The sequence below is a fragment of the Desmodus rotundus genome, chromosome 11 (assembly GCF_022682495.2).
Source record: "Desmodus rotundus isolate HL8 chromosome 11, HLdesRot8A.1, whole genome shotgun sequence".
NCBI lineage: Eukaryota > Metazoa > Chordata > Mammalia > Chiroptera > Phyllostomidae > Desmodus > Desmodus rotundus.
Genome location: NC_071397.1, coordinates 67,607,316 through 67,632,913, shown reverse-complemented (window position 1 = coordinate 67,632,913; position 25,598 = coordinate 67,607,316). Strand labels below are relative to the sequence as shown.

The window sequence follows — 25,598 nt, the reverse complement described above, 5'->3', positions numbered from 1 at the left end:
AACTTAACCGAATTTCACTTTTTTAAATAGAGCTCTTCCAAGAAAATCAAAGTAGGATTCCATTTTTCTAAACAGTTTATAAACTACATTAAAAGTTTTGTGCCTTGAAGAGCAAACTGACCCTGTGTTTCCAAGTCCGTCAGTTTTCACCCAGCGTGCCTGCTGTCACGTATCTCCAACAAAGGAGTGTTAGAAAGTTTGATACGTTCGTATTGGTGAAGAAATGTTTTGACTATCATCAAGTATCTGAATACTGCGTGTTTCTGGTCCTGGACACTGAACTATACCTTACATGGTTTACAGGTGAAATAGGAACATGTTGTTGGCACTCTGTGAGCTCAATGATTCCTGAAAACTTGCATGAAGTGAGCGAATGAGATAGAAACATGGCATTATTGGTTGTACTGATTACGTGCTGTGTGATTATTCTTGCTACTTCCCAGCCTTGTCAGAGCCCCGATGACTTTGTGGCTGCCACTTCTCCGGGCCATATCATGATTGGAGGTTTGTTCGCCATTCACAATAAAATGCTGTCCTCAGAAGACTATCCCAGACGACCAGACATCCGGAAGTGTGTTGGGTGAGTAAAGCCTTAAAGAACACAGTTAAATGTCCAAATATATAAATGTGTGCTTGTACTGACATTTAATTTGTTTTAAGAAAATTTAAACTCTCATATGTTCAAGTCGACATAGTCTTGCTCTGCTTTCCTAAAAGAGAGATACATCAGTGGCATATGCATAATAACTTCCAAGTGCAGAAGCAATGAATGTTTTCATTAACATATTTATATGTATTTTACCTAAAGAAGTAATCCCTGAAGTCACTTGAGAAAACCAGTAAGAAGACGTCGTAGCCTGTCTACAACAAGCATACATGACATGTTTGTGTTTCTATCACTCACAACGTGCGTTTTGTTTTAAACATGGATCTCTTATTTAATTCTTTGTTTAAAATAAGCTGCATTTAAATTTTTTCTCTACACTATCATTTTTGTCAACACTGTTTACTTCCTTCTTGAGAAAAATCTAATTCTTTTATGATAAGTTAAGGCTCTACCTCAACTCAAAGTGCCCTTTCCTCAAGAAACACTTCACATACCTGGTGAAAGCCGGACGAGAAAGGACATCAGGCACCGTGTGATATGGGGAAGGGAAGCGGCGGAGAGGAAATTACAAATGAATTTTTTAAAAGAGAGCAGGATAGTTGAACTCTAATTTTAATTTCAGGGCAAACTAATTTTGTAGACTTAGGCGAACTGCTTAAACTCCAACTCTCTCATCTGCAAAATAAGGGGCCGGAGAACCTCTAAGGGTGCAGGTGGTATCGGCCTCGGTAGCTACGGCAGTGTGGCCCCGATGCTTCTTTTAACTCTAACATTCCGATTTCTATCATGATACTTTCGTGTGTAAATTTTATCTCTTTACCCCTTTCTTTTTTTCTATCAAAAAAGTACTTAATGTTTTATACCAACTATACTTAAATTAAAAAAAAATTATTTACCAAGCCCTCTAAGAATGCTGTCAGATAAAATATGATCCTGTATGTCACTGAGGTTCCTTCCTGGCATTCTACTCAGAAGTTGGGCATGTGGACCTACTGTCACCATAATTATTGATTATCAAGAATAGCAGGAAACAACACTGGCCAGTGTGATTCAGTTGGTTGGAATATCATCCCCATACACCAAAGGTTGGGGGTTCAATTCCTGTTCAAGACACATACCTAGGTTGGGGATTCGATCCCCCGCTGGAGTCCATACAGGAGGCAATCAATGTTTCTTTCTCACATTGATGTTTCTCTCTCTCCCCTTTCCTCTCTCTTCAAAAATCAATAAACATACTTTAAAAAATTAAACAGAGAAGAATGGCAGGGGACATCTCAAAATAATTAATAAAGATTTTCAGAGCACTAAACTGGCACCCAAAGAATGACTACAGATTTGAGAACCACCATTGTAGGCCAGTAATTAAGAATGGAAAACACTAAAGAATGATTTGATCTAAGAAGCAAATTTATTCTGGAAAAAAAATCACTAAATGGAACATCCTTTCACCTTATTGTCACTCCTTGAGAAAAATATGCATTCAATGTTAAATAGCTATTTATTAAGTGTCTATGTCAACAAGGCCCAGTTCCAGGCACTGGGGCTATTGAGGTGAACACGCCAAAGAGTTTCTGTTGCTCATGGAACTAACATGTGGGGTCCTCTGAACACATTATGCATTTTAATAGGCAGACAATTCCTTACTTTAACCTTCCTTCTTTGTATCTTTAAATTAAAACTTAATGCAAATTTGCTAAACTTCAAATTTAGATAATCAACAATGACAAATAATATTATTCAAATAGTTTTACTTAATTTGTCATAACTCAATGAAGTAAAAGGAAGCTCTAGAATAGCAAACCCTGAACAATAGTATCTCCCTTTATTCATTTAAAAACATTATTGAACCTCTACTATGTTTTAGGCTGCATTCATAAACTTTTGTATATGGTGGTAGATGAAATAAACTTAACAGTAAATCAGTAATCAAACAACTCAGTGCTCTGGAATAGTCACAAATCTAGAAGTCAATCAGAAAAGCCCTTTGAAACAGAAAATAGCTATGTCCTGGAACTAAAACAGCGTACAGTATCTAGGAGAAGGCTACTGGGATTTTATGCAGAGCCTGTTTGGTAAGTTATTTTCAAGAGACATTAATCTGGTTCTCAACCACAACAGATTAGAATCAGATAATTAAAAGATACCCTTCTGAATCTAAAAATCTGGTGTTTGGATAGTGATAAAATGCCAACATTTAACTTCAAAAAGAAAAAAAATCAAGCACATCTTCATACTGCAGAATCTTAAACTGAGTGTTCAAAATTATCCCAAAATTCATTAAGACAAGGTAAATCCTATTCCACAGAATCCACTTGAGAAACTATGGGTTTTTATACACCTTTTAGAAAGGTTTCCATCAAAATTTTTTTAAATAAATAAGTTTAGACCCTTTAAGTGATAAGCTTCATTGATCCAGAAATTGTTTATTTTAAGGCAGAAATGTGGATAAAATGAGATATCGCCATGTCTGTAGAAAGGTTATATTCTGATTTCAAAAAATACTTGTTTCTCAACAGGTTTGACATATCAGCTTTTCTTCAAATGCTTGCCATGATACACAGCATCGAGATGATCAATAACTCAACACTATTGTCTGGAGTCAAACTGGGGTATGAAATCTACGACACTTGCACAGAAGTCACCGTGGCAATGGCAGCTGCTCTGAGGTTTCTTTCCAAGTTCAACTGCTCAAGAGAAATAGTGGAGTTCAAGTGTGACTATTCCAGCTACATGCCAAGGGTTAAGGCTGTCATAGGGGCTGGCTACTCAGAAATAAGTATGGCTGTCTCCAGGATATTGAATTTACAGCTCATGCCACAGGTAGGTTTTGTTCTACTTCCTTATGTTGGGTTAGATTATATTTCTTACTCTGAAAGGTCAGGGTAACCTGGTACACTTGTTGGGAATTTGCTTTTACTTTCCTTTCTCTTTGTTAAAAAAAGAATGTTCCCTATATGGATCAGATAGTGGACAAAGCAGTAAGGGGGAAGTCACCCCTCAATCTGTCATGCTTAGTTTCTGACAGTTTTTAGCATGATTTGGACCAGACACCAACCTCTGAAGACCTCAACTGCCTCGTTTCTGAAATAACATCAGTCAGGTGCTATGAAGAAAACAGGAGGGAAAGTGAGAAGTAAGGGGAATGGAGGCCAAGGAAGAATTCTCGAGGAGATGATGTTTAGCTTGAAACTTGAATGAGAAGCAGCAGCCAAGGGCAGATGAAAGAAGGAAGGACAGTATCTAGGCTGTAAAAAAGCAGCAAGTACATAGCTAGCGTGTCCAGAGAATAACAAAAAGGTCTATGTGGCTAGATCAATTGAGCAGAAATGAGCATGGTAAGAGATGCATTTGTTGAGAAAGAGGCGAAGGCCAGTCATGTAGCATCTTGTAAGCTGTGGTATGATTCGCATTTGTTCTGAGTATGATGAGAAGGCATTGAGCAAAAACTGTGGAACTATGTATCTCTGTAATACAAGCCAATAACCAGAAAGGAAACAAAAGTGTCTCTAAAAAAAACCAAAATAGATTTTATAGAGCATTGTAATAAGTTCTTGCATATTACTTAGAGTCAAGCAAGTCCCTTTGACTTTAGTTTTGAGCCACTTTCCTTCATATCACATCACTCTGAAACATGATAGCTCATTGTTTTCTAAGCTCAAGGAAGATTAGAGGCCAAATGTTAGAAAATGAAAGAGCTTATTGTCAGATGATCAAGAAATTACCAGTCTGCTAGAAGTGAAACTATATAATAAACACACAAAAGAATTCAAAATGTATAACTTTCTGGAGCTAGTGTTAATAAGTGCCTATACCCATGAAAGACTCAGGAGTTCTACGGTGTTATGGCCTAATGAAGTTGATAACGAAAAGCTTAAATCCCAAGTGATAAAACAAAAGAATTATTCCCCCAAATATCTCAGAGATAAGGCTTTGGTTCAAAATTTCTAGACTATGTATAATACTAGTTAGGTGACAAGTAAGCTAAGTAGATTCTTTTGACAATAATAGTTTAATGTAAAAATATGATTTGCATGATAGACCACATGAAAAAAAAGGGAGACCCTCCATGGGTAAAGCTGATTTTCCAGACGCCCAGCTCTCACAGCATAGGTGGGTATGGCAATGCCAGGTACTGAGGGGAACTAAGGTTTAGTGAAGGTCCACCGTGGCTAATGTCCATTTAAATTCTCTCCTATAATCCTCATGAGAACGCTAGGTAAAGAAATGTTAACTAACTTTACCGAATTTACTTAAGTACGGAGTCTGACTCCAAAGCCTATTGTTTTTCCACCTTACCATGTGGCTACTCTAAACAGTGAAAATAATCATATTATTATTATTAGCATTCACCAAGCAAGTGACACGAGCAATTGTAGCATAGAAGGTAATAATTCTCACTAGACTAAATTAGTGTCTGCATTATATAATATTCCCAGATAATCCAACTGCATATCAGTTTGAGATGCTCTCATTGACAAGACCTCCTGATGGATCCTTCACAAACCCCCCAGTCTCATTGCCTCTACTTTCCCCAAAAGACTCCACTTGTAAATCAGGCAAACCTTTGCACACACCCCATAGGTCTCCCCAAATGCTGATGTTTATTTCACTAGATCAAAGCTCAGAAAACTATAGCCAGCAGATCGAATGTGGCTCTCAATCTCTTAAGCTGTTGAGCTAAAAATGGTTATTATATATATTTTAAATATTGTAACAAAAAAGGGAGAATATATGACAGAGTCCATATGTGACCAACAAAGCTGAAACTATTTTGTGTCTGGTCCATTAGAGAAAAAGTTTGCTGACTTCTGAACTGGATGAGTATTTGGCTGAGTGATTTATTTCATCTAAAATAAAAATCACCCAAGTTGTAAGTTAGATAAAATTTTGAACATGCTAAGTGTTCCAAAATGCAATTTGCTTGTTTGACTTACTGTATTTTTCCTGTATTTACCTCTAAGTATTTCAATAATATCCACTCTTGGCTCTGACCTGTGATATAGAAGTGCACATAAAGAGATAAGAGAGAGGCTGAGCCCTCAGAGAGCTTGTCCTATACACAGTATGGAGTGATTGGAGAGCAATGACTCTAAACAGCTACTAAATATCATGATTTAAGTTATGTGGGGTTCATTGAAAGGGAAGGATGGAAAGGACCAGACAACTTTTAAAAGGTTATAAAAACTTCCCAGAAATCAAAGAGAGGAACACCTGCTATGAAGAGCCACCTGGAGCTCTTCAACCCCGTAACTAAAAGATACTGTCAATTTCCAGGTGAGTTATGAATCAACGGCAGAAATCCTAAGTGACAAAATTCGCTTTCCTTCATTTTTACGGACGGTGCCCAGTGACTTCTATCAAACTAAAGCAATGGCCCACCTGATTCAGAAGTCCGGATGGAACTGGGTTGGCATCATAGCCACAGATGATGACTATGGGCGACTGGCTCTCAACACTTTTGCAATTCAGACCATGGCAAATAACGTGTGTATAGCCTTCAAAGAAGTTATCCCAGCCTTCCTCTCAGATGACACCATTGAAACCAGGATCAATCAGACACTTGAGAAAATCATAGCAGAAGCCCACGTTAATGTCATTGTGGTCTTTCTGAGGCAATTCCATGTCTTCAATCTCTTCAGTAAAGCCATTGAAAGGAATGTCAACAAGGTCTGGATTGCTAGTGATAATTGGTCAACTGCTACCAAGATTATCACCATTCCTAATGTTAAAAGGATTGGCAAAGTTGTGGGGTTTTCCTTTAGAAGAGGGAATGTGTCCTCTTTCCGGACCTTTCTTCAAAACCTGCATATGTTCCCCAGGGATCATAACAAACCCTTAAATGAATATGTCATACTCTTGTCTGCCTGTGCTCACGTCAAGGTCAGTGACTTCAGTCAATGCATTTCCGACCATTCTCGGGGGACTTTGGCTTACAAGGCCCACAAGGATGTGAACAGGAACTTCTCCCTGAGAAATGACGTCCTGTGGGACTACACTGAGCCAGGACTTGTTCACAGTATTCAGCTCGCCATGTTTGCCCTTGGTTATGCCCTTCGGGACCTGTGCCAAGCTCGAGACTGTCAGAAGTCCAACGCCTTTCAGCCATGGGAGGTACTAACTCATACCCCCAAGAAAATTCCCCTACCATAATTTCTTCCATTTCTTTCACTGGTTTAATTTGCAGAGTTCCATGAACTGCTCTTAATATCCCTTCTGTTAGTAGACGCCTTCAGTGTTTGATAACCTGCTTTTCCACCAGTAGCTTTTTGTTCTTGAGGATAATAGAGCAGTTATTTTACCTTCGCCTACTACTCTGACCCGCCAAAGTTGTGTTTCTTTTTATTTCATAGAAAATTCTGTTGATAGTGTTATTTTCCTTGAGTTCATGGATTTATATCTGATCTACAGTTTTTTAAGGCTTCATAAGAGTTACCTCCTTTAATGCTCTTAACAAACACAAGACCAAGCAGGCTTAATGATTCTTTTTATAATTACTAAATATTATGGATGAGAAAACTAAGCTATGAAGTGCCAGAAATGTGGTTCTAGTCTGGATCTTCACTCCCCATGTCCTTTCCTTTTCGTGGGCTCTCTGGTGGCTTATTGTCTCAAAGCCTCCAATTATGACTCTTATCCAGGGCAGTCTCTCTAGGACTCCAGTCTTCTTCAAATGACTGCTTGTAGGTCACTCATAACACTTCCTGTGATATCTCAGTTCACTAATTTTGTGTAAAAGAAGACTTTCCCTTCTCCTCTTTGATTATTCTGTACAAACTCAAAGCTTAAGGAGGCCCTATTTAGTGAAAATTTTCCTTTGTGTTTTAAATGCCCCTGAACAAGTCACTTAAAAGCAAATTGCTGCTTTATATGATGATAAATTTTACTCATCAAGAACAAATTACTCAATAATGTGTATTCAAAGCCAAACTTATCTGCCTTGAGGCAGAATCATGTTCCAAAAATATATTTGTTTTTAATTTGTAAGGGAAAAGAAGGTGAAAGGAAATACTCAATTCTTCTGGCCTTACAAGTAGGAATCCAGGGCATGCTATTTCTACTTTTGTAATTTTTACTTTAAACACTATAAACACAAGCTCCAAGGTCTCAGGCGATCAGCTTACATTTGTGTGGGTCACGCGGTGGTCATGGGGTGTTTTAGATTGCTCATTTTAAAGCTAGTTTTCACCTTGGAAATGCAAAACACAAAACCTAATGAAGAGGTAAGATTAGAAATTAGGATCTTGTTAAAATTAGAACTCTATTTTTAAATATATATTTATGTGCCTAGTAATTTTAAGATGTCTGTTTAAAAGCATACTCTTTGTAGTATAAAACTTTTAATAAGGGATTGGTAAAAACTATAAATGAAGTGGACACCATAATGAAACCACAACATAGAATTTTAGGAATGAGAGATTGAGAAAGAGTAATGGAGAGAATATAGACCATCTTAGAGACAGGTTAAATGGGAGGAGATAGAAAAAGCCTTATAAGGAAAGAGAAATACGAATAACAAGAGCTATTTATCTTCTCAAGATCTAGGAAAGTGCTTTAAATCAGGAATAAATCTCAAACATTCTGAGAAGACTGGAGATAGTGTAATCTAAGCAGAGTCTGCTAAAATGTTTTATTTAAACACTAGAAGCCCAGGGTTGCCCTTTGTGTCCCAGGGAGTCTGTTTATCTAGAAACAAACGGGAACAGATTGGAGAGGAGGAAGAGGGGAGTGACTAGTCCCTCTGATCATGATGTGAGTGACCTCCATCTGTGCCGTATTCAGTAGGAAAATAATGTAAATAATTTTATCTTTCTATGAGGCAATATCCATAGACATTAACTTAAAAGATCAGCAACATATAGAATCACTGTCAAAGATATATTCCTAAACATTATTTTGTCCCCTGGCAAAATTCACTAATACTTAAGTGACAGTTTCTGTATGATTTTAGATTCAAATAAATTTAGAGAATTTAGTTTTTCCCAGTATTTGAGGATAATCCTTACTTTGGCTCCACCTGTAGTGATATCCATGAGCAGCATTCAGGGACAGCACAATCAGTGACTTTGGCTTTCTTTTTTACTTCATTTTTCTTTGGTAATATGCGAAGTAGTCAGTGAGCGTGTGGGATGAGAATGTCTGTCAGTCAGACTTCTGTGAGGGCAACAACGTAGCACATACTTGTTGGATGTCTCAGGGTTCCAGGCATTGTGCTGAGTGCTAAAAATACTATAGAAACTGAGACAATTTTATCCCTAAAGGATTCATCTGTCTAGTGAGGAGTACAATCGAACAGTGAGGCAGCTGACTACAATGCAGGGTGGTGCTCAATGACAATGTGACATATAAATACACGATGGCAGAGAAGCATGTAACTGAGGCAACTGATCCAATGTTAGTCACTGAGAGAACTTTCTCGACGATCATGACATCTCTGGGGTAGAATTTAGCCAGGGCAGAAATGCTCCAGTAAAGTCCCAGAAGGGAGAGATAGCATGGTGTCTTAAGGAAGCAGAAAATAGCACCATAAAACTGGAGTCTTTTGTGGAAACTAGAAGCAAATGAGACTGGCGGGGCGCGGGGGTGGGGGATGTCTGTGAAGGATCCATCAGGAGGGTTTGTCAATTAGACCATCTCAAACTTTGACGTGCAGTTGAATTGTCAGGGAGTATTATTATAATGAAGATACTAATTCAGTAGACCCAGGGGAGAAGTGAAAATCTGTAGTTCTCACAAGCACTTGGGTGCTGCTGATACTGCTGGTACAAGGACCATCCTTCAAATAGAAAAATCTGCAACACATGTTTAGTTTTGGACGTGGTAGAGCCAAGGGGAGCCAATTAAAGATATTTTTAGACAGGAGAGTGATGTGATCTGCTTCCCATTATAGAAATAGCATTCCCACTGCAGAGTGCATGGATAGAGGGACACAGGACTAAAGAGAGAAAGGCCAATTTGACAATCCAGGCTAAGATAGGATGCACTGAACTACAAGTACAACAATGAGGATGGAAAGACATACACAGGTGGGGCACAATAGATTTACAAATGTTATGGGAAATAATACAAGAATTAATAAATAATAACACAAGAATCAACTCTATGTCTCATGTACTCACAACTGTAAACCTACCACCCTGTACTTGGGACATCCATATATTTAAAAGGAAGAATGAAGAGGGCATTTGAAGAGAAACTGTACGTAAAGGATGATAGACAGAAGCAAAGATGCTGCAAATCATTTGAAAATTTGGGCAACAGGTGCCATTTGTTGAGATGAAAACACAGTGAAAAGGGGAGGTTTAGGTGGAACAGGAAATAGTAAGCATTCCATTTTGAAAATGAAAAACTTATGAGACGTCCTAGTGTAGCAATGGTGGTAGGATATTAGTCCAGAAGTCAGAAGAGACATGTTCAAAGAAGAGAATGATTTTGGAGTGATAAGGCAAATGGTAACTGAAAAAACTTAGGGCCACCTGTGCTAGGCACCGACATACATCGTGTCTAATTTTTATATTAGGACTCATATGCTTTACTGTCCATCTGAAAGACGTGATAAGAGGAAGTGTTATTGGTGACTGGGACTTGCAGTAATTTAAAGATGGAGGGAACCTCAGCAATAAGGGTCTGGACCACGGTCACCCACAGAGCTAGGAGTGAAACTGTCCCAGGCTTTGTCCAGGAGGCTTTACACTGTACCACACACAACTTCACACAAGAAAAATAAAACATAGGTTGGATATCAGAGATGCAAGGCTGTTTCCCCTGCTATTCTGTAACCTACTCACAGAGATACCCCGTTTCATAAGCACAGCAGGCTTGTGGGGATGGAGGGAACATCAGAGCAGTTAGAGCAGTGGGAAACATCAACTGCACCGGCTTAGCTGGCGTGGCCTCCTGGGGCTTTGTTCTCAAAAACAGGTCATCACCACACAGAGGTGAATTAGCTAATCATGGAAATGCAAATCCTACTCTCTAAACTTTGCAGTGCCAGTTTATAGGGAATTTCAGAGTCTCTATGAAAAATAAATAAATAATTGGTGGGAAAGGCATTTAATAGCTTAATAGCTGGAGCCTTAATGCTTAAATTCTGCCTCAAGCAGAGCAAATGTTCTATCATATTTAACTAGTAATGAATGCACTGTTTTATTTGCCTCCACCCTCTTTCCTGTAAGAACAAGCATAGAATTGCACTAGTTTATTTACATCCTCCAATGTTATCATTATTTACAGAACGTATATGTGTCAGAACTTTACCCTGTAAAGCCTGATTAAATGCTGGAAAAAAACAGGTGGCAGTTATAGTTCAAACACAAGGGTGGAAAAGAACATGCTCCCTAAGAACTGAGTTACCGGGGCTTATGTGTGCGAATTGCTTAGCCAGGAACCGGAGAAAAATCAATGCGCAGGTAGAGGGGGGAACACCGACAGCAGGCCCTCGCTTATCCTTTTGTTTTTATTCCCTCCATTTTCTTCTTCCATGAATTTGCTGGAATAAGATTTGGTTTTGGTTAATTTCACCAGATTAGATCTAATATCCTGCTTCTTCAATGTAACGATAATTAATTTACATTCATTACACTAATTTACATTCATTACAAGAACTATGAAGTCTACGAGGATGCATAATAAAATCAATATGCTTAGAGAGTTTCCTAAAGTGACATTTGGTCATTGACATGACTGTCGTAGCTAATATATTTACCTTAAAATATAACTTGATTTTCTTCTATTGACTAAAAAGATATGGAGGGAAGAAACGTTCATAAAAGATTAGCTGAAAAGGAATAAAATAAGAATAATTCCATTAAAACAGAACAATTTTTGCCTCATTTCATAGATTTTGCACCCAACAAAAGCCACAAGGTGTCATAGACCGACATAATGAGTGGGTCTGGCGTGTTCGCAGAGGGTATTTACTTAGCCAGGATTATATATCAAGTTAATGGTGGAGCCAGACTGGCAACCTGCCTCCCTCTCTCCTCGCTCAGGGTTCTTCCTCTGCAGCACTAGCTGAGCATGGATCCTCATTTGTCAATAAAACAGTTCCCATTTTAGCTGTATTGCATACAAGAGCTCACTGAACAAACTGGGTCATGAGACAAGTAATTTTTCATTGTGTTCCTATCCTCTCAATTTAAAAAAAGACATTTGATGAATTAAATTATAAATACAGTTCAGAAGTCACTGTGCTATGCATTCAATCACTGAAGCAGAAGCGAAAACCACTGGAGGTAATAAGATCCAGACCTCCCACAGGAGTAACAGAGTATGGACTTAGGGTGGACATTATTATGTACACCCATCAACCAAACTTCTCTGATGGGAATGCTACTCAGTACATGCCCAAGAGCAGGCTGCTGTTGTTACTGGACTATCTCCCAGATTTGTATCTCTGTCCCCTCAGCCTTCATTTGGGGGAAGGCGAGCAGGACAATGACTGACTTGGGTTACCCATTGAGACTGGGCCAATGACCCAGGCCAACTGTGATTCTAGAAGGAAAAGATGCAAATGATAATGGGACAAAAATATAATAAAAATGAACTATTAAAAAAGATGCATTTTCCTGCCTTCCATAGCTCCAATGGCACATAGGTTATTACTTTTGAGTCAGAAAGAAAAATAGTGAGAAGACTTTGAATTAATATATTGTTAGGTGCAATGGAAAGACCACAAAATGAAAGTCAAGATGTGTGTCCTCCGATTTCACCCTTTGGCTGGGGGTCCTCATATAAGAAAACAGGAAGATGATCCCCGTTCAACAAGCTCCTTCAAGTTGTTATGGAATAAAAGGATATCACAGATTTGAGTATTAGCAAGTAATGTATGAATATCAGGTGGCATTATTAGTTGACAGACTCAAAGTATATTTATTTATTTGCACAATATTCCCATTCACTAATAACGAGTATTAACAGGTATGAAGATAGCCTTTATTAACACTTAATCTGTGCCAGGTACTGGCCTACATTCTTTACATTCAGAATTATATTTAATCCTCCCAATAACCCTATCAGGTAGATTTCATTGACTTTGTTTTGCAAATGGAGAAGCTGAGCTCTGTGGACAAATTATAATTGTCAGTCACAGCACTCATGAGCTATGGAACCAGAATCAGAGCCTAGGCATCGCTCCAAAGGACTCATTCTGCAATTCTGCAGTGTGGGAAAATGAAGACGCCCAGGTTTCAATTGCAGGGGCGAGAACAGCTACCTCCCATAAATATTAACTTGCTTTCTCAAATTCACAGAGCAAGACTTAGGCTAGCATTCTCAAATTGTTGCTGGGTACTGAAGAACCTTCACAAGTAATTACCACACTCACTGATTCAAGATGGTTTTTTTTTCTCATTTTTAAGTGATATTCCTTGTAAGGCAGTGTTATAATCAATATAATGGATACCCTTACAATATTTCTATTAGTGTTTATTTTTTTGATATTTTTATAGTTACTTGATGTACTGAAAAATGTGACATTCACGGATGAAGGGAAACGATTTCATTTTGATGCCCAAGGGGATATAAACACTGGATATGATGTTGTGGTCTGGAAGGAGACCCATGGCCACATGGCTATCACCAGGATGGCACAATATGACCCGAAGCACGATGTCTTTACTCTCACAAACCAGGAAACAAAAAACGAGTTCAGGAATCTTAAGGTAATTATGTTGTAAGTTGCTTTGTAGCATTCAAATTAATTGGTATCTCAGCTGCAAAAGTCCTGCACCCCAACAGGACTTCTAATAATCCTATTGCCTGCTCACTGTCCTCCACTTCTTTCATTAAATTCCACAGTCCACTTGTGTGTTTTCTCCCTTGCACACGCCCTCAGTTCCCTTGTCCCCTTCTCTCTCTCTTAGTCACTCTCATCTGGCCAAAGCAAAATCCTCGTTAAAGTCTCTATATAATCAATGTAGCTCCCTCCCGCGTCGCTGAACTTGGGCAGGGAACATCTTGCTGACCATTCTCACTTTAAATTCATGATCTCTAACCTCTAGCAGGCTTCAATGCTGCTGGACAACCAGACTATTACCCCAATCCATTAATTTGCCCACCTACATACATGGCTATTTTACACTTTCTCTTCTGTTCTCTAACCCCAACACATCTTCGCCATCCTCACTTTCAGTTGACCTTGCTTCCTATTTCACTAGCAAAACTGAAACAATCAGAGAAGACCTCCAGTGCTCTCCTGCCACCACACCTGTGCCTGTATCCCTGCCTTCCACCTGGCACTGTGGATAGATTATCTGCGCTCCTAGCCAAGGTCACCTCCTCCCATTGACCTCTGGATCCCAACCCCTTTCACTCACTCAAGGATATTGCCCTGGCAATTTTCCACTCTCTCCTACATCCTCAGATATTTGCTCTTCTGTGCTGTCTACATGATGATATAAATATGCTCTTACTCCTCTCTTCTTAAAAAAAGAGAAGAAAGTCCTTTTCTCCTCGTTGGTATCCTACTTTCACCTCCACATACTGCCCATTCCTCTATTTCCCTTTTAGACAAAACTCCTCGAAAAAGTCCAGTATATTCACTGGTCCCAGTTTCTCTCCTCTCATAATTTTTTACTTCTTCCAATCCATCGAAATCCTTCATGGCTAGGTCAGCAATGTTAATAAATCCAAAACTCATCTTATTTACCGGCTAATCATGCTCCCCTCTTTGTGATGCTTCAGTTGCTTCCATGACACCACCCTTTGATTTCCTTCCTGTCTCCGGCCACTGCTTCTCGGTCTCATTTGCTGGTTCCTCCTCATTCCCACTGCCTGTAAGTATTGGGGTGCCCAGAGCTCCAAATGTTCCTTTTTTGTCCCCACTTTTTCTTAGTGATCTCATCCAGGCTCATGGATTTAAACGATGTCATTATATAGAAGACAAATGACTCCCAGATTTTTATCTTCTGAATTTCAACTCAAATAAATGCACAACTGCCTAATGGATAGAGCCCCTACCCGGGTATCTAATAGTCACATACACAGATTTCCTCTAAAACTGAGCTCCCAAAAGTACCCCATCTCAATAATGACCACTTCCTTCTCGTTGCTCATGAAAAAATCTGGTGCAATCCTTGTCACTTCTCTTTCTGTTATATTTCAAATCTAATCTAAGTTTTATTTTCAAATGGTTCCAGTATCTGACGCTTTTCGTCCTCTATTCACTTGCCACCACTCCAACTCCAAGCTACTATCACCAGTCACCCAGATAAAGACAAGAGGTTTCTAACTGCTCTCTGCTTCCACTCTTACTCCCTTCAGAGTGTTCTTAAAATAGCAGCCAGAGTAACCCTGTAAAGCATAATATTCTGCTCCGAACCCCCATACACCCTATTTCTCTCAGAGTAAAAGTCAATGCCTTTAAAATGCCTTACATGGCCTGCCACCATACCTCCCCACCTCATCTCCTACTACCTTCCCCATGCTCTCATCCCTTCCTACAACCCCACAGGCTTTCTCTCTTTGCACACTTGCCTTCCCTTCTAGCTCCAGGCTTTTCACCCACTGTTCCCTTTGCCTGTCTATATGGTTTGCTTTCTTACTTCCTTTCCTAAAGTGTCACCGTCTAAGGGAGTCCACCATTGGTCATCTTATTTAAAATTGCAATGTCAGCCTAATACTTCTTAAACACCCTCCTGTTTTTATTTTTCTCTTTATCACTTATCACTGTCTAGCATTCTATACATTTTGCTTATTTTTGTCACATTCATTGTCAATTTTGTCATCTAGAACTGAAGGTCTATGAGAACATGGATTTTTGTGTTTTAAATCCTGCTGTGGTTTCAGCAATTACAATGGTGTCTGGTATACAACAGGCACTCAAAAAATATGTGTGGGAGAGAGAATAAATGTAGTAATGCTTCAAGCCACTATCCTTGTTCTGATTTCCCTTCTGATGTTTCTGTAAAACAAAGACCTCTTTCCTTGAAAGATAGAAACACAGATGTCTTTCTGTTACCAAGACTTGTCTTCAGGCTTTTTAGGAGAGATACTCAATGAGGGGAGAGGACATGATGACAAATAACTGATCGGTGCCTTTAGTGACTGAGTGGAAGGGGATGACCACCATAAAAAGAGAGACAAGTTTGCTTTCTGATGGAAACATCATAAACATTTCAGGGAGGCAGTAGAAACTAATAATACCTGAGATCAGTTAGGTCAGATTTCAAGATCCCTTCGTCAATATGCAGGCTTGTTGGACTATCAGCATTTCTGGTGAGTCCTCAAAACTCGTAGTCCAACAGATCAGATAATCCTGAATCTATTGACTTCCCAAAGTTATCAATACTTTAGAATGTCTTTGCTATCCCCTATGTAGAGGTGTACAAGTGACTGTGTTGCTGGGAAGAAGGGTTTCAGTTTTGTCCCTGTAATGCCATCCAGCTTGTCTCAGTGTTAAACCCTTTGGTCCTCTCGGAGCGTCCTCCAGGAGTGTGGGTATTTCTGGTTCAAAGTTGGCCCTGGAGAACCCACAAGGCAGTTTTACTGTCTGCAGTATTTTCTGTTTTTTTAGACTTGTTCACATTTCTTCAGATGACAAAAAATGTTATTACATTATTTTTTTAAAATACCAAAATCTATGTAGTCAATGTGTCTTTAAATTAAGTCAAAGTTAGTTAGAATGAATCTTTTCAAAATGTATTTGAATTTCTTTTCACTTTGCAGCAAATTCAATCCAAATGTTCCAAGGAATGCAGTCCTGGGCAAATGAAGAAAACCACAAAAAGTCAACATACCTGCTGCTATGAATGTGTGAACTGTCCCGAGAACCACTACACTAATCAGACAGGTAATTACCATCCCTACAATGTGTACAGTGACACACTTGAACCACCACTCTCAGGCTGATTTTTTTGTTTACGTGAATCCTATTTTGGATTATTTTTTCATTCGGGGATGGGGGGAAGCATCTCATGCTACCGCTAGATTAAATTCCAGTGAAATTTCTTTTTATCTTGGAATTTTTTCTATTATATTAGCAGACATGCAACCAATATATAATAGAGATATGAAAGTCACTTCACTTCCAAGGGAAATTGTCATTCCCTTAACTGGATTCCTCTCCAGCGGTTCTTAAAACAGTGGCTGTACTCTGTCAGTTGTTAGTCATGTATCTCTCTCTCTCTCTCTCTCTCTCTCTCTCTCTCTCTCTCTCTCTCACACACACACACACACACACACACACACACATGACTTGCACTTGGGGCACAATAACTATAAATGCATACATGCTGAGCTAACTACACTGAGCATGCTAGAAACCCCTGCATGCACAGAGGTTTGCATAGCCTGGAGATCTCATTATTCCTACCAAGAGGCAACAGTGAAGCCCAAAAAGAACTTTCTGTGAGTCAAGGGGATGAACTGTTGACAGATATGAAATGCTACTAATTGATTGTTTGCTGAACCTGTTAACAATTTGACAAATCAGAGCAAAATACACAAATTTGAGAATGGAGTGAGGTCCGCGGCCTTCAGAACCCTAAACGGGGCTATCAGCACTTTCCCTGGAGTTAAGCCTACTTTAAAAACATCATATTCCCTTGTTATGGTAGCATTGCTATTCACCCCATAACACTGAGAACCCCAGAGCCAGAATAGCTCCCAAATGCTTATTCTTTTTTCTTATTGGCTCCAAGGGAAAGAGTAGCCCAATGCAAACATTCCAATGCCCATGTTCTGTCACTGTTTTACAAAAATGCCATTTACCCCAAACTGAAATGGGCCTTGCTGCGTAAATAATTAGGTAATGAGATCGGGGGGTGGGAGGGAATCCAGGCAATATGAACAGAGAGTTCTGGAAACTCTCTGCCAAGTGGGATAAATAAAAATACCAAGAGCATGTAGCATTTATTTCCCATAAAGACGTACAAGAGTTATTCAAGATACAGTTTGGGTTGTCTTTTGATAACTGGGGTAAATTACTCCCAAGAACAAGTACAAAAGACTGAGTACAAATGTGGAGGAAAAGCAAGGATCCAAGCTCATCTAGGGTGTATCATCTATTCCTCTCGATGTCTCCAGTGCACAGCCCTTGTACGCAGACAAGGCCAATAAATGTTCTCTGAATGAATAAAACGGCAGACTCTAGCCGCAGTGGTTAAGGAAAGACAGGGAAGAATGGATATTTGCAGGGAAACGTTATTTGGAAGAGGAGGAGGCTGGGAAGGTAGTGAAGTTTATAAATAGAAACACAACCTGACTTTGAGGTAAAGGAGGAAGAGACGTAGGCACTGTACAATGCTTTTTGGAAGTAGCTGGGACCCCGTCACTAGGGGGTGGAAGTGGAGAGCAAATGCAATCACTCCGATACCCACTATCAGTGCGGCACCTGCAGTCAGACTGGGCATAAATCATTTCCAACCTTATCGCTGCCTGTGGGAGAGGCTCAAGGTTCCTTACCTCCCGGAGGGAAAATAAACTTTAAGTCTTATCAGCTGTCATTGATTACAGCCTTGTGTTCTCTCTCTTTTAGAAGGCTTTAGGGGGACCCAGCCATACCGTCTCTGCTTTCAAAGAACTGCAGCCTTATTTATAACAGCAACTCCCGCTGCAGTGTCTGCTCTACGACATGCACCATGCAAAGCATTTTACAGTTATCATCTCCGCGAAAGCAGCACCCCAATGAGTCAGAGTCTTTTTTTTAAAAAAAGAATTGGAAATAGGCTCAGGAAATTCAATTAACTTATTTGAGATCACAGAAATTATAAGTGATAGAGAGGACTCCAGATATGTCTGATTCTGAGGCCTTTATTCTTAACAGAGCCCCTGAACCGCCACCTATCACGGCAAGTTCACAGCACACTAACGTCTAACTTGAGGATATTAATTTCCTAAAGACTCACAGCCTAGCTGACTTTTTTTTTCTTTCCCTTTTTTACTCTCCCCCCCTTCCTTTCACCTCACCTTCACCTTTCTCACTTTCTTTGGGTCCCGTGCATGCTTTACTTTAATAAGCAACCATTGTGACAATTATCCATAGCCATTTTCAAGTCAGAACTATTGCTGAGGAGGATTCTATTTGTAGCATTCTGGACAATTGCCTAGTTTAAATGTTTGCGATGTAACTGAATCTCCTCTGTCTTTTAGACATGGATCACTGCCTTTCATGCAACAACGAAACTCATTGGGCCCCTGTAAAGAGCACAACGTGCTTTGAGAAGGAAGTAGAATATCTCAGCTGGAATGACTCCTTGGCTATCCTGCTCCTGGCCCTCTCCCTACTTGGAATCATGTTTGTTCTGGTTGTTGGCATAATATTTACAAGAAACCTGAATACACCTGTTGTGAAATCATCCGGGGGATTAATGGTCTGCTACGTGATCCTTCTCTGTCATTTCCTCAACTTTGCCAGTACAGGCTTCTTTATTGGAGAACCACAAGACTTCATGTGTAAAACCCGGCATACACTATTTGGTGTGAGCTTTACTCTCTGCATCTCCTGCATTTTGACAAAGTCCCTGAAAATTCTGCTAGCCTTCAGCTTCAATCCCAAGTTACAGAACTTCCTGAAGTGCATCTATAAACCGGTCCCCATCATCCTCACTTGCACAGGAATCCAGGTTGTCATTTGCACACTCTGGCTAATCTTTGCAGCCCCTGCCGTGGAAGAAAATGTGTCCTTGCCCAGAGTCATTATCCTGGAATGTGGGGAGGGGTCCACCCTTGCCTTTGGCACCATGCTGGGCTATATCGCCATCCTGGCCTTCATTTGCTTCATATTTGCCTACAAAGGCAGGAAATTACCTGGGAATTACAATGAAGCCAAATTCATAACCTTTGGCATGCTCATTTACTTCATAGCTTGGATCCCATTCATCCCCGTACACGCTACCACATTTGGCAAGTATTTGCCAGCTGTGGAGATTATCGTCATTTTAATATCTAACTATGGGATCCTGTGTTGCACGTTCTTCCCCAAATGTTATGTTATTCTTTGTAAGCAAGATACTAACACAAAATCTGCCTTCCTCAAGATGATTTATAGTTACTCTTCCCACAGTGCGGAAAGTCTTGCCATGAGTTGTGTTTCACTGGGTTCCACTAACAGCAACATCACCACGGCTGCTCCCAGTGCTGGTGGCCAGCCTGCAGCCTGGCAGAAAAGCAAAGATCTTCAGACACCAGTGTGTGCACACACACACAAGGAAAATGCTACAAGTGCATCTAAAACTTGGCCTCGAAAAAGAACTTCAAGTGTATGAATGTGTCCTTAAGAGATGGCACATTCCAGCATAAAATGTTTCTAGGGTCTCTGCATTTAAGATGTACATTTACTTTCCAAGCAAGCATATTCTATGTGTTTCTTCAGTGCCAGTATTTTCATCAAAATTTGGTTGAACACTCCCCCTCGGCCCAACAATCCGTTTAACAAAGAAGGTAGATTCCTCAACCTGAAAGTCATTTCATTCCTTACGACTTCCATGTGCCTCCACCTTGACCTCCTGCCTCACAGGCACATAGTGAAAGGTATGGCTCCTAGTCAAAACTAGCCCATGATGTAGCATCCTTATTCTGTCCTCCACCAGTCCTTTCCAACCTCTTTGGAGGGTTCTCTCCGTGTCTCTTGAGCACCCTTACTTTCCCATCTCCCTGCTCAGTCCAGCTGAAGGAGCCTTCGAGCAGCCACCTCATGCCAGGGCATATACCAAATACAAAGCAACAGGAGGATCAAGGCATCATTGTTGACTTCCAGGAGCTCAAAATCCAGAGGGAGACAGTCACATGCAGACATCTGCAACTCAGTATGTGAATTCTATGATTGTAATCTGTGTGGGACATTCTAACAGTACAGTGAAGTGGCACTTAGCCACCCTGGGAGATGATGGGAAGGAGATATAGAAGGCCACATAAAGGATATGATGTTTAGGTGAAATTCTTAAAGATGAATAAGAGTTAGCTAATCAAAGAAAGTACAGAAAGCTATTTCAGATAAAGGGGGAAAGCAAGAGCAGCCACCGAAAGTATGTTGAGGGAAGTGCAGTTATTTTGGTATTACTAGAGAGGAGTCCTCTTTCACCTGTAGAGGCCGGGTCATGAATGAATGCCAAAGACTGGAGTTCTCTTATAAGGAGCTTAGGTCTTCATCTTGTGGTTAGAAGGTAGCCATCAAAGTTTCTGGCAGAAAGATGACAAGTTCAAAGTTTACTTTAGGAAGATCACTCTGATACAGGGTAGAGGATGGAGCCTAGCTGAGGGAAGACTAGGGTCTGTACCAGGATTAGAAAGGAAAAAAATGTATTTCTAATCAAACTATATAGAAGGTGATAATTTATTTGAAGTAGCTGGTGAAGGATAAAGTGTAGGCTTCCAGTGTGGGTTATTAAAGGGTGACATGGAATAAAACTGAGTGAAAGGACAGTGTCATTGTTGACTTGTGACCCATTAGTTCTGAAGCCACTGAAATCTGGCTCCTAGTTACATCACTCTGATGAAATTTTCACAGAAAAATTACCTATGACTTTTTACTGTCGAATTCAATGTCATTAATGACATTTGTAGTATAATTCCTCCTTAATTTTTTTTCTTCATTCTCATTATACTTGAAAGTTTTCAGTTATCAGTACTCTTCAATCTGATGTAAAGGTTCTTTTGGTCCTACCCTGACATCCCTGACCATTTAGTCCTGGCCTGTGCTGCTGGTATGTCCTCCTTCACTTGACTCTTAAATGTGGGTATTCCACAGAGCTCCAGCCTCAATCCAAATATCTTTTCTGTCTAGACACTCTCTTGCTACATTATTATCCAACTTCATGTCTTAACTATGACTCAGACCTCCCAAAACCGCATGGTCCAGGTCACTCTCTATCCATCCCACCTGCTTGTCCCTCTAACACTTCAAAGGCAGTATGTCTAAAATTCAATTCATTATTTTCTTCTCCCAACTCTTCCTCCTCCTGTTTTCCATTTCTCAGCAAGCTGTATCACCTTTGGACTAAGTGGAACCCTGGGACTCACCCTATCCATCCTTGATACCACTCTATGCTTCACCCTTGTACATCAGCTGTTTTTTATTTTCTAACTCCTGCATTTTCCTGAAACCTCGCCATGATCCTTATCCCTTTCATTGCTTCCTTAACCCAGGCCTGCATCGCCTCCTTCACAGATTGTGTGGTAGCCTTCTAATTTGACTCTGCTCTCCCAGTGTTTCATCCCGAACTACAGAAGGTTTCACTAAACCTTCCACTCATTTCCACTTGATATATCAATATAACTTAAACACCTCTTTGCGTTACTCAGTTGTTTTAAGATCTGCAATAAGGCCTAATTTACTGCTTAGTCTAAATGTATTCACGTACAATACGGTGATAATCTCTCATTCAATGATTAAGGGTATAAAACATTCTGATGTGCATGTACATGGTAAGAAATGAGTAGTCTGTCTGTGATTTCACGGGCTCATTGCTCTGCTGACATGAAAACAGTTTCTCCCATTGGCATGAGAGCAAAGCTGTAGGAGAGCTTCTGGACACTTGAGTGTGACCACGCAAAACAGAAATCCCAGCGGTGTTGTGCCAATAGCACAACAAAAGAAATATTGTTTCATAAGAGTTGTGAGTTTTAGTACAATTACATAGCTATCAACAATTATTCCAGAAGAAAAAAATGCTACTCAACACAAGAAATTAAGTTCTTGAATTCCATCAAGCAAAAACTACATCCATGCCAGCATGTGAATCACACAGCTAAGAAAATGGCTATTGTGCTTTTAATTTTTCTGTTAACTTTTGAGGCTCTTAAAATCAATTGGATTTCAGTTAAATGATTTTCTTACTCTTTTTGGAATAAAAGGTTTCCTCTTTTTATTACAAAGGCAATACCTTAATATTTTAAGGAAATAAGAAAATAAAACATACCAAAAAGAACACACATAAAAAGACCCAAACTGTATAACCAATCCACAATCCTCGATTATATTAGCAGTCAATTCTTTACAGGTGGTCTTAATCAAGTCCAAACCATTATTCAGACAGAAACTTTCCCATTGCTCTAGACAAATGGAGCTGGGAGGACAGGGGAGCATCTGGAGTTCTATGACAGACTGACTCATACAGCTACCCCCTTACCCTGCTTGCAGAAACACACACACAAAACTATTTTATTGTTCAAATGCAGAGTCAGGGAGGACTGCACATTGTACCACCGCCTTTATTGGCAGAATGAAATCAGAAGCCACTTGGTCCAAGTTGTGAGGATCTCAGAGCAAGGTCCAAGTGAAATAGTTATCTGTGCACTCCGGGTTTTAAAAAGTCCACCCCCATGTCCTGGCAGGTGTGGCTCAGCTAGTTGGAGCATGGTCCCATAGACCAAGAGGTCATGGTCAGGGCACAGTTCAATCCCCGGCTTCCAGTTCAATCCTGGTCAGAGCCACGAATGAAAAGGCAGCCGATGGATGTTTCTCTCCTGCATTGATGTTCCCCTCTCTCTTCCTTTCTCTCTAAAAGCAATGGGGAAAAAATGCCCTTGTGTGTGAATTTAAAAAATTTTTAAAAATTCAAAGCCCATCCCCCAAATTGGTATTTAAAATAATGTTGAATGAGTAAGTTTAATTTCTCACAAAAATTCTTGATACTTTAGTCAGCACAGTAATTCAGTGATTTTTTTTACAACCTTCCCCCCTAATAATTGAGTGTCCACAGCTCTTGGGCTATCTTTAAACCAAAACTTCAGGTAGGACCTCACTGCCATTGCCAGCAAAATAAGATACACACCAAGTTAAAGTAGCAAAAAATTAACTCAAAACTAGGGTTAAAAACCAAAAAGATGTCTAGTCACTGGGTCATACACCTGAAACTAATATAATATGTCGACTGCAGTAGAAAAATTTTAAAATATTTAAAGTAAAAAAAAAAAGATGGAGACTAAGCATATGCACAGTTAAACATGGAAATGATTGTGTCGTTAAAAGGAAAGGAGTATGCCCTTGTGGCTGACTGGACTGGATAAATCCCTCCCATTGACCTGCCAACAGCAAGCAAGGCTCAACTGCAAGAGGAGGGCGTACTCAGCCCACATGAAGGGCATGCCTTGAGTACCCAGATTGGGTGATAGGGGAGGCTGTGCCACTGGATCTTACAGGACACCTACCACATTAGGCTACACCACCAAGATAGGCAGCCATAGCAGCTCTACCTAACACATAGAAACAAACACAGGGAGGCTGCCTAAATGAGGAGACAAAGAAACATGGCCCAGAGGAAAGAACAGATCAAAACTCCAGAAAAAGAGCTAAACAAAAGGGAGATAAGTGATCTATCAGATGCAGAGTTCAAAACACTGGTTATACGGATTCTCAAGGAACTTAGGGAGGACTTCAACAGCATAAAAAATATCCAGTCAGAAACAAAGGATACATAATTGAAATAAAGAACAATTTACAGGTAAACAACAGTAGAGTGGATAAGCCAAGAATCAAATCAATAATTTGGAACATAAAGGAGCAAAAACAGCCAACCAGAACAATAAGAAGAAAGCAGAATACAAAAAAATGAGGATGGTGTAAGCAGCCTCTGGGATAACATCAAGCATTCTAACATTTGCATCATAAGGGTGCCAGAAGGAGAAGAGAAAGAGCAAGAAATTGGAAATCTACTTGAAAAAATAATGAAAGAATGCTTCCCTAATTTGGTGAAAGAAATAGACATTCAATTCCAGGAAGCACAGAGAGTCCCAAACAACATGGATGCAAAGAGGCCCACTCCAAGACACATCATAATTAAAATGCTAAAGGTTAAAGATAAAAAGAGAATCTTAAAAGCAGCAAGAGAAAAGAAGTTAGTTACCTATGGGGAAGTTCCCATAAGATTGTCAGCTGATTTCTCAAAAGAAACTGCAGACTAAAAGTGATTGGCAAGAAATATTCAAAGCCATGAAAAGCAAGGACCTACAGCCAAGATGGCTCTCATTTAGCAAAGCGATCATTTAGAATTCAAGGGCAGATAAAGAGCTTCCAAGACAAGAAGAAACTAAAGGAGTTCATCAACACCAAACCATTATTATATGAAATGTTATAGGGACTTCTTTAAGAAAAAGATCAAAACTATGAACAATGAAATGGTAATAAATACATATCTATCAACAATTGAATCTAAAAAACAAACTAAGCAAACAAAAGGAACAGAGACAGAATCATGGATATGGAGAGCATTTTGATGGTTGCCAGATAGGAGGGGGCTTTTGCGGAATGGGTGAAGAGGTAAGGGGATTAAGAAGTACAAATAGGTAGTTACAGAATAGCCATGGGGATGTAAAGTACAATATAGGAAAGGGAGTAGCCAAAGAACTTATATGCATAACCCACAGATATGAAGAAAGGTGTGGGGATTGCCTGAGAGAGTGGGGGGGTTGTTGAGTATAAGGGGGCCAGGGGGAAAAATTGGGACAACTATAATAGAATAATCAATAAATTATATATTAAAAAGATATTATATGAATTTTATTTAAAATATATATTTAATAAAATTCTTAAAATAAATATTTTAAAAACAAATATACAGTGGAACAAGGCAGATAACTGAAATAAAGTCTAGGAATAGTGGCTGCTCTTGTACTAAATTCAGTTCTGGGCAGTTAGTCAAAAGAAGTGGACACCACCACCCTCAACGGGCACAACCGTCAGAAATGTTGAAAAAGTGATAGTCTAGGAGGCTTGTTGTCTGGTCTTGGCTCCTTCTATATTTGCTGTGTAACCTTACAAGTCCCCATCCCTCCTCACAATTCTTTGAAGAACTGTCCACTCTATGTGCTACTGGAGGGAATGTCAGTCCTGGAGGACCACAGTGGTGGAAAGGTGACTCTGACTGAGCCAAAGAGTCCACCTGAGTCCTTTCTGTCCTTGGAGGGAGAGAGAAACACTCTCCCAGACTTTAATTTGTGAATAAGGTTCCAGTCATCATCTTTCTTGTTACATGAGGACCCCTGTTTGAAGCAGAAGAAAGTGAGTTCAGAATGAAAAGTGAAGTAGATCCAAGTAAAGGAAAGGAGGAAGAGAGGA

General features: G+C 39.7%; 1 protein-coding gene across 1 annotated transcript; it reads left to right on the top strand.

Moving 5' to 3' along the window:
* The first annotated feature begins 298 nt into the window (after nt 1–298).
* On the top strand, nt 299–22,721 carry GPRC6A (G protein-coupled receptor class C group 6 member A). The gene is made up of 6 exons (XM_024552152.3): nt 299–580; nt 3,124–3,427; nt 5,882–6,718; nt 13,054–13,266; nt 16,271–16,394; nt 18,695–22,721. Exons 1-6 carry the CDS (start codon nt 387–389, stop codon nt 19,807–19,809), a joined length of 2,787 nt encoding a protein of 928 aa, XP_024407920.2. The 5' UTR covers nt 299–386; the 3' UTR covers nt 19,810–22,721.
* Nucleotides 22,722–25,598: the final 2,877 nt, after the last annotated feature.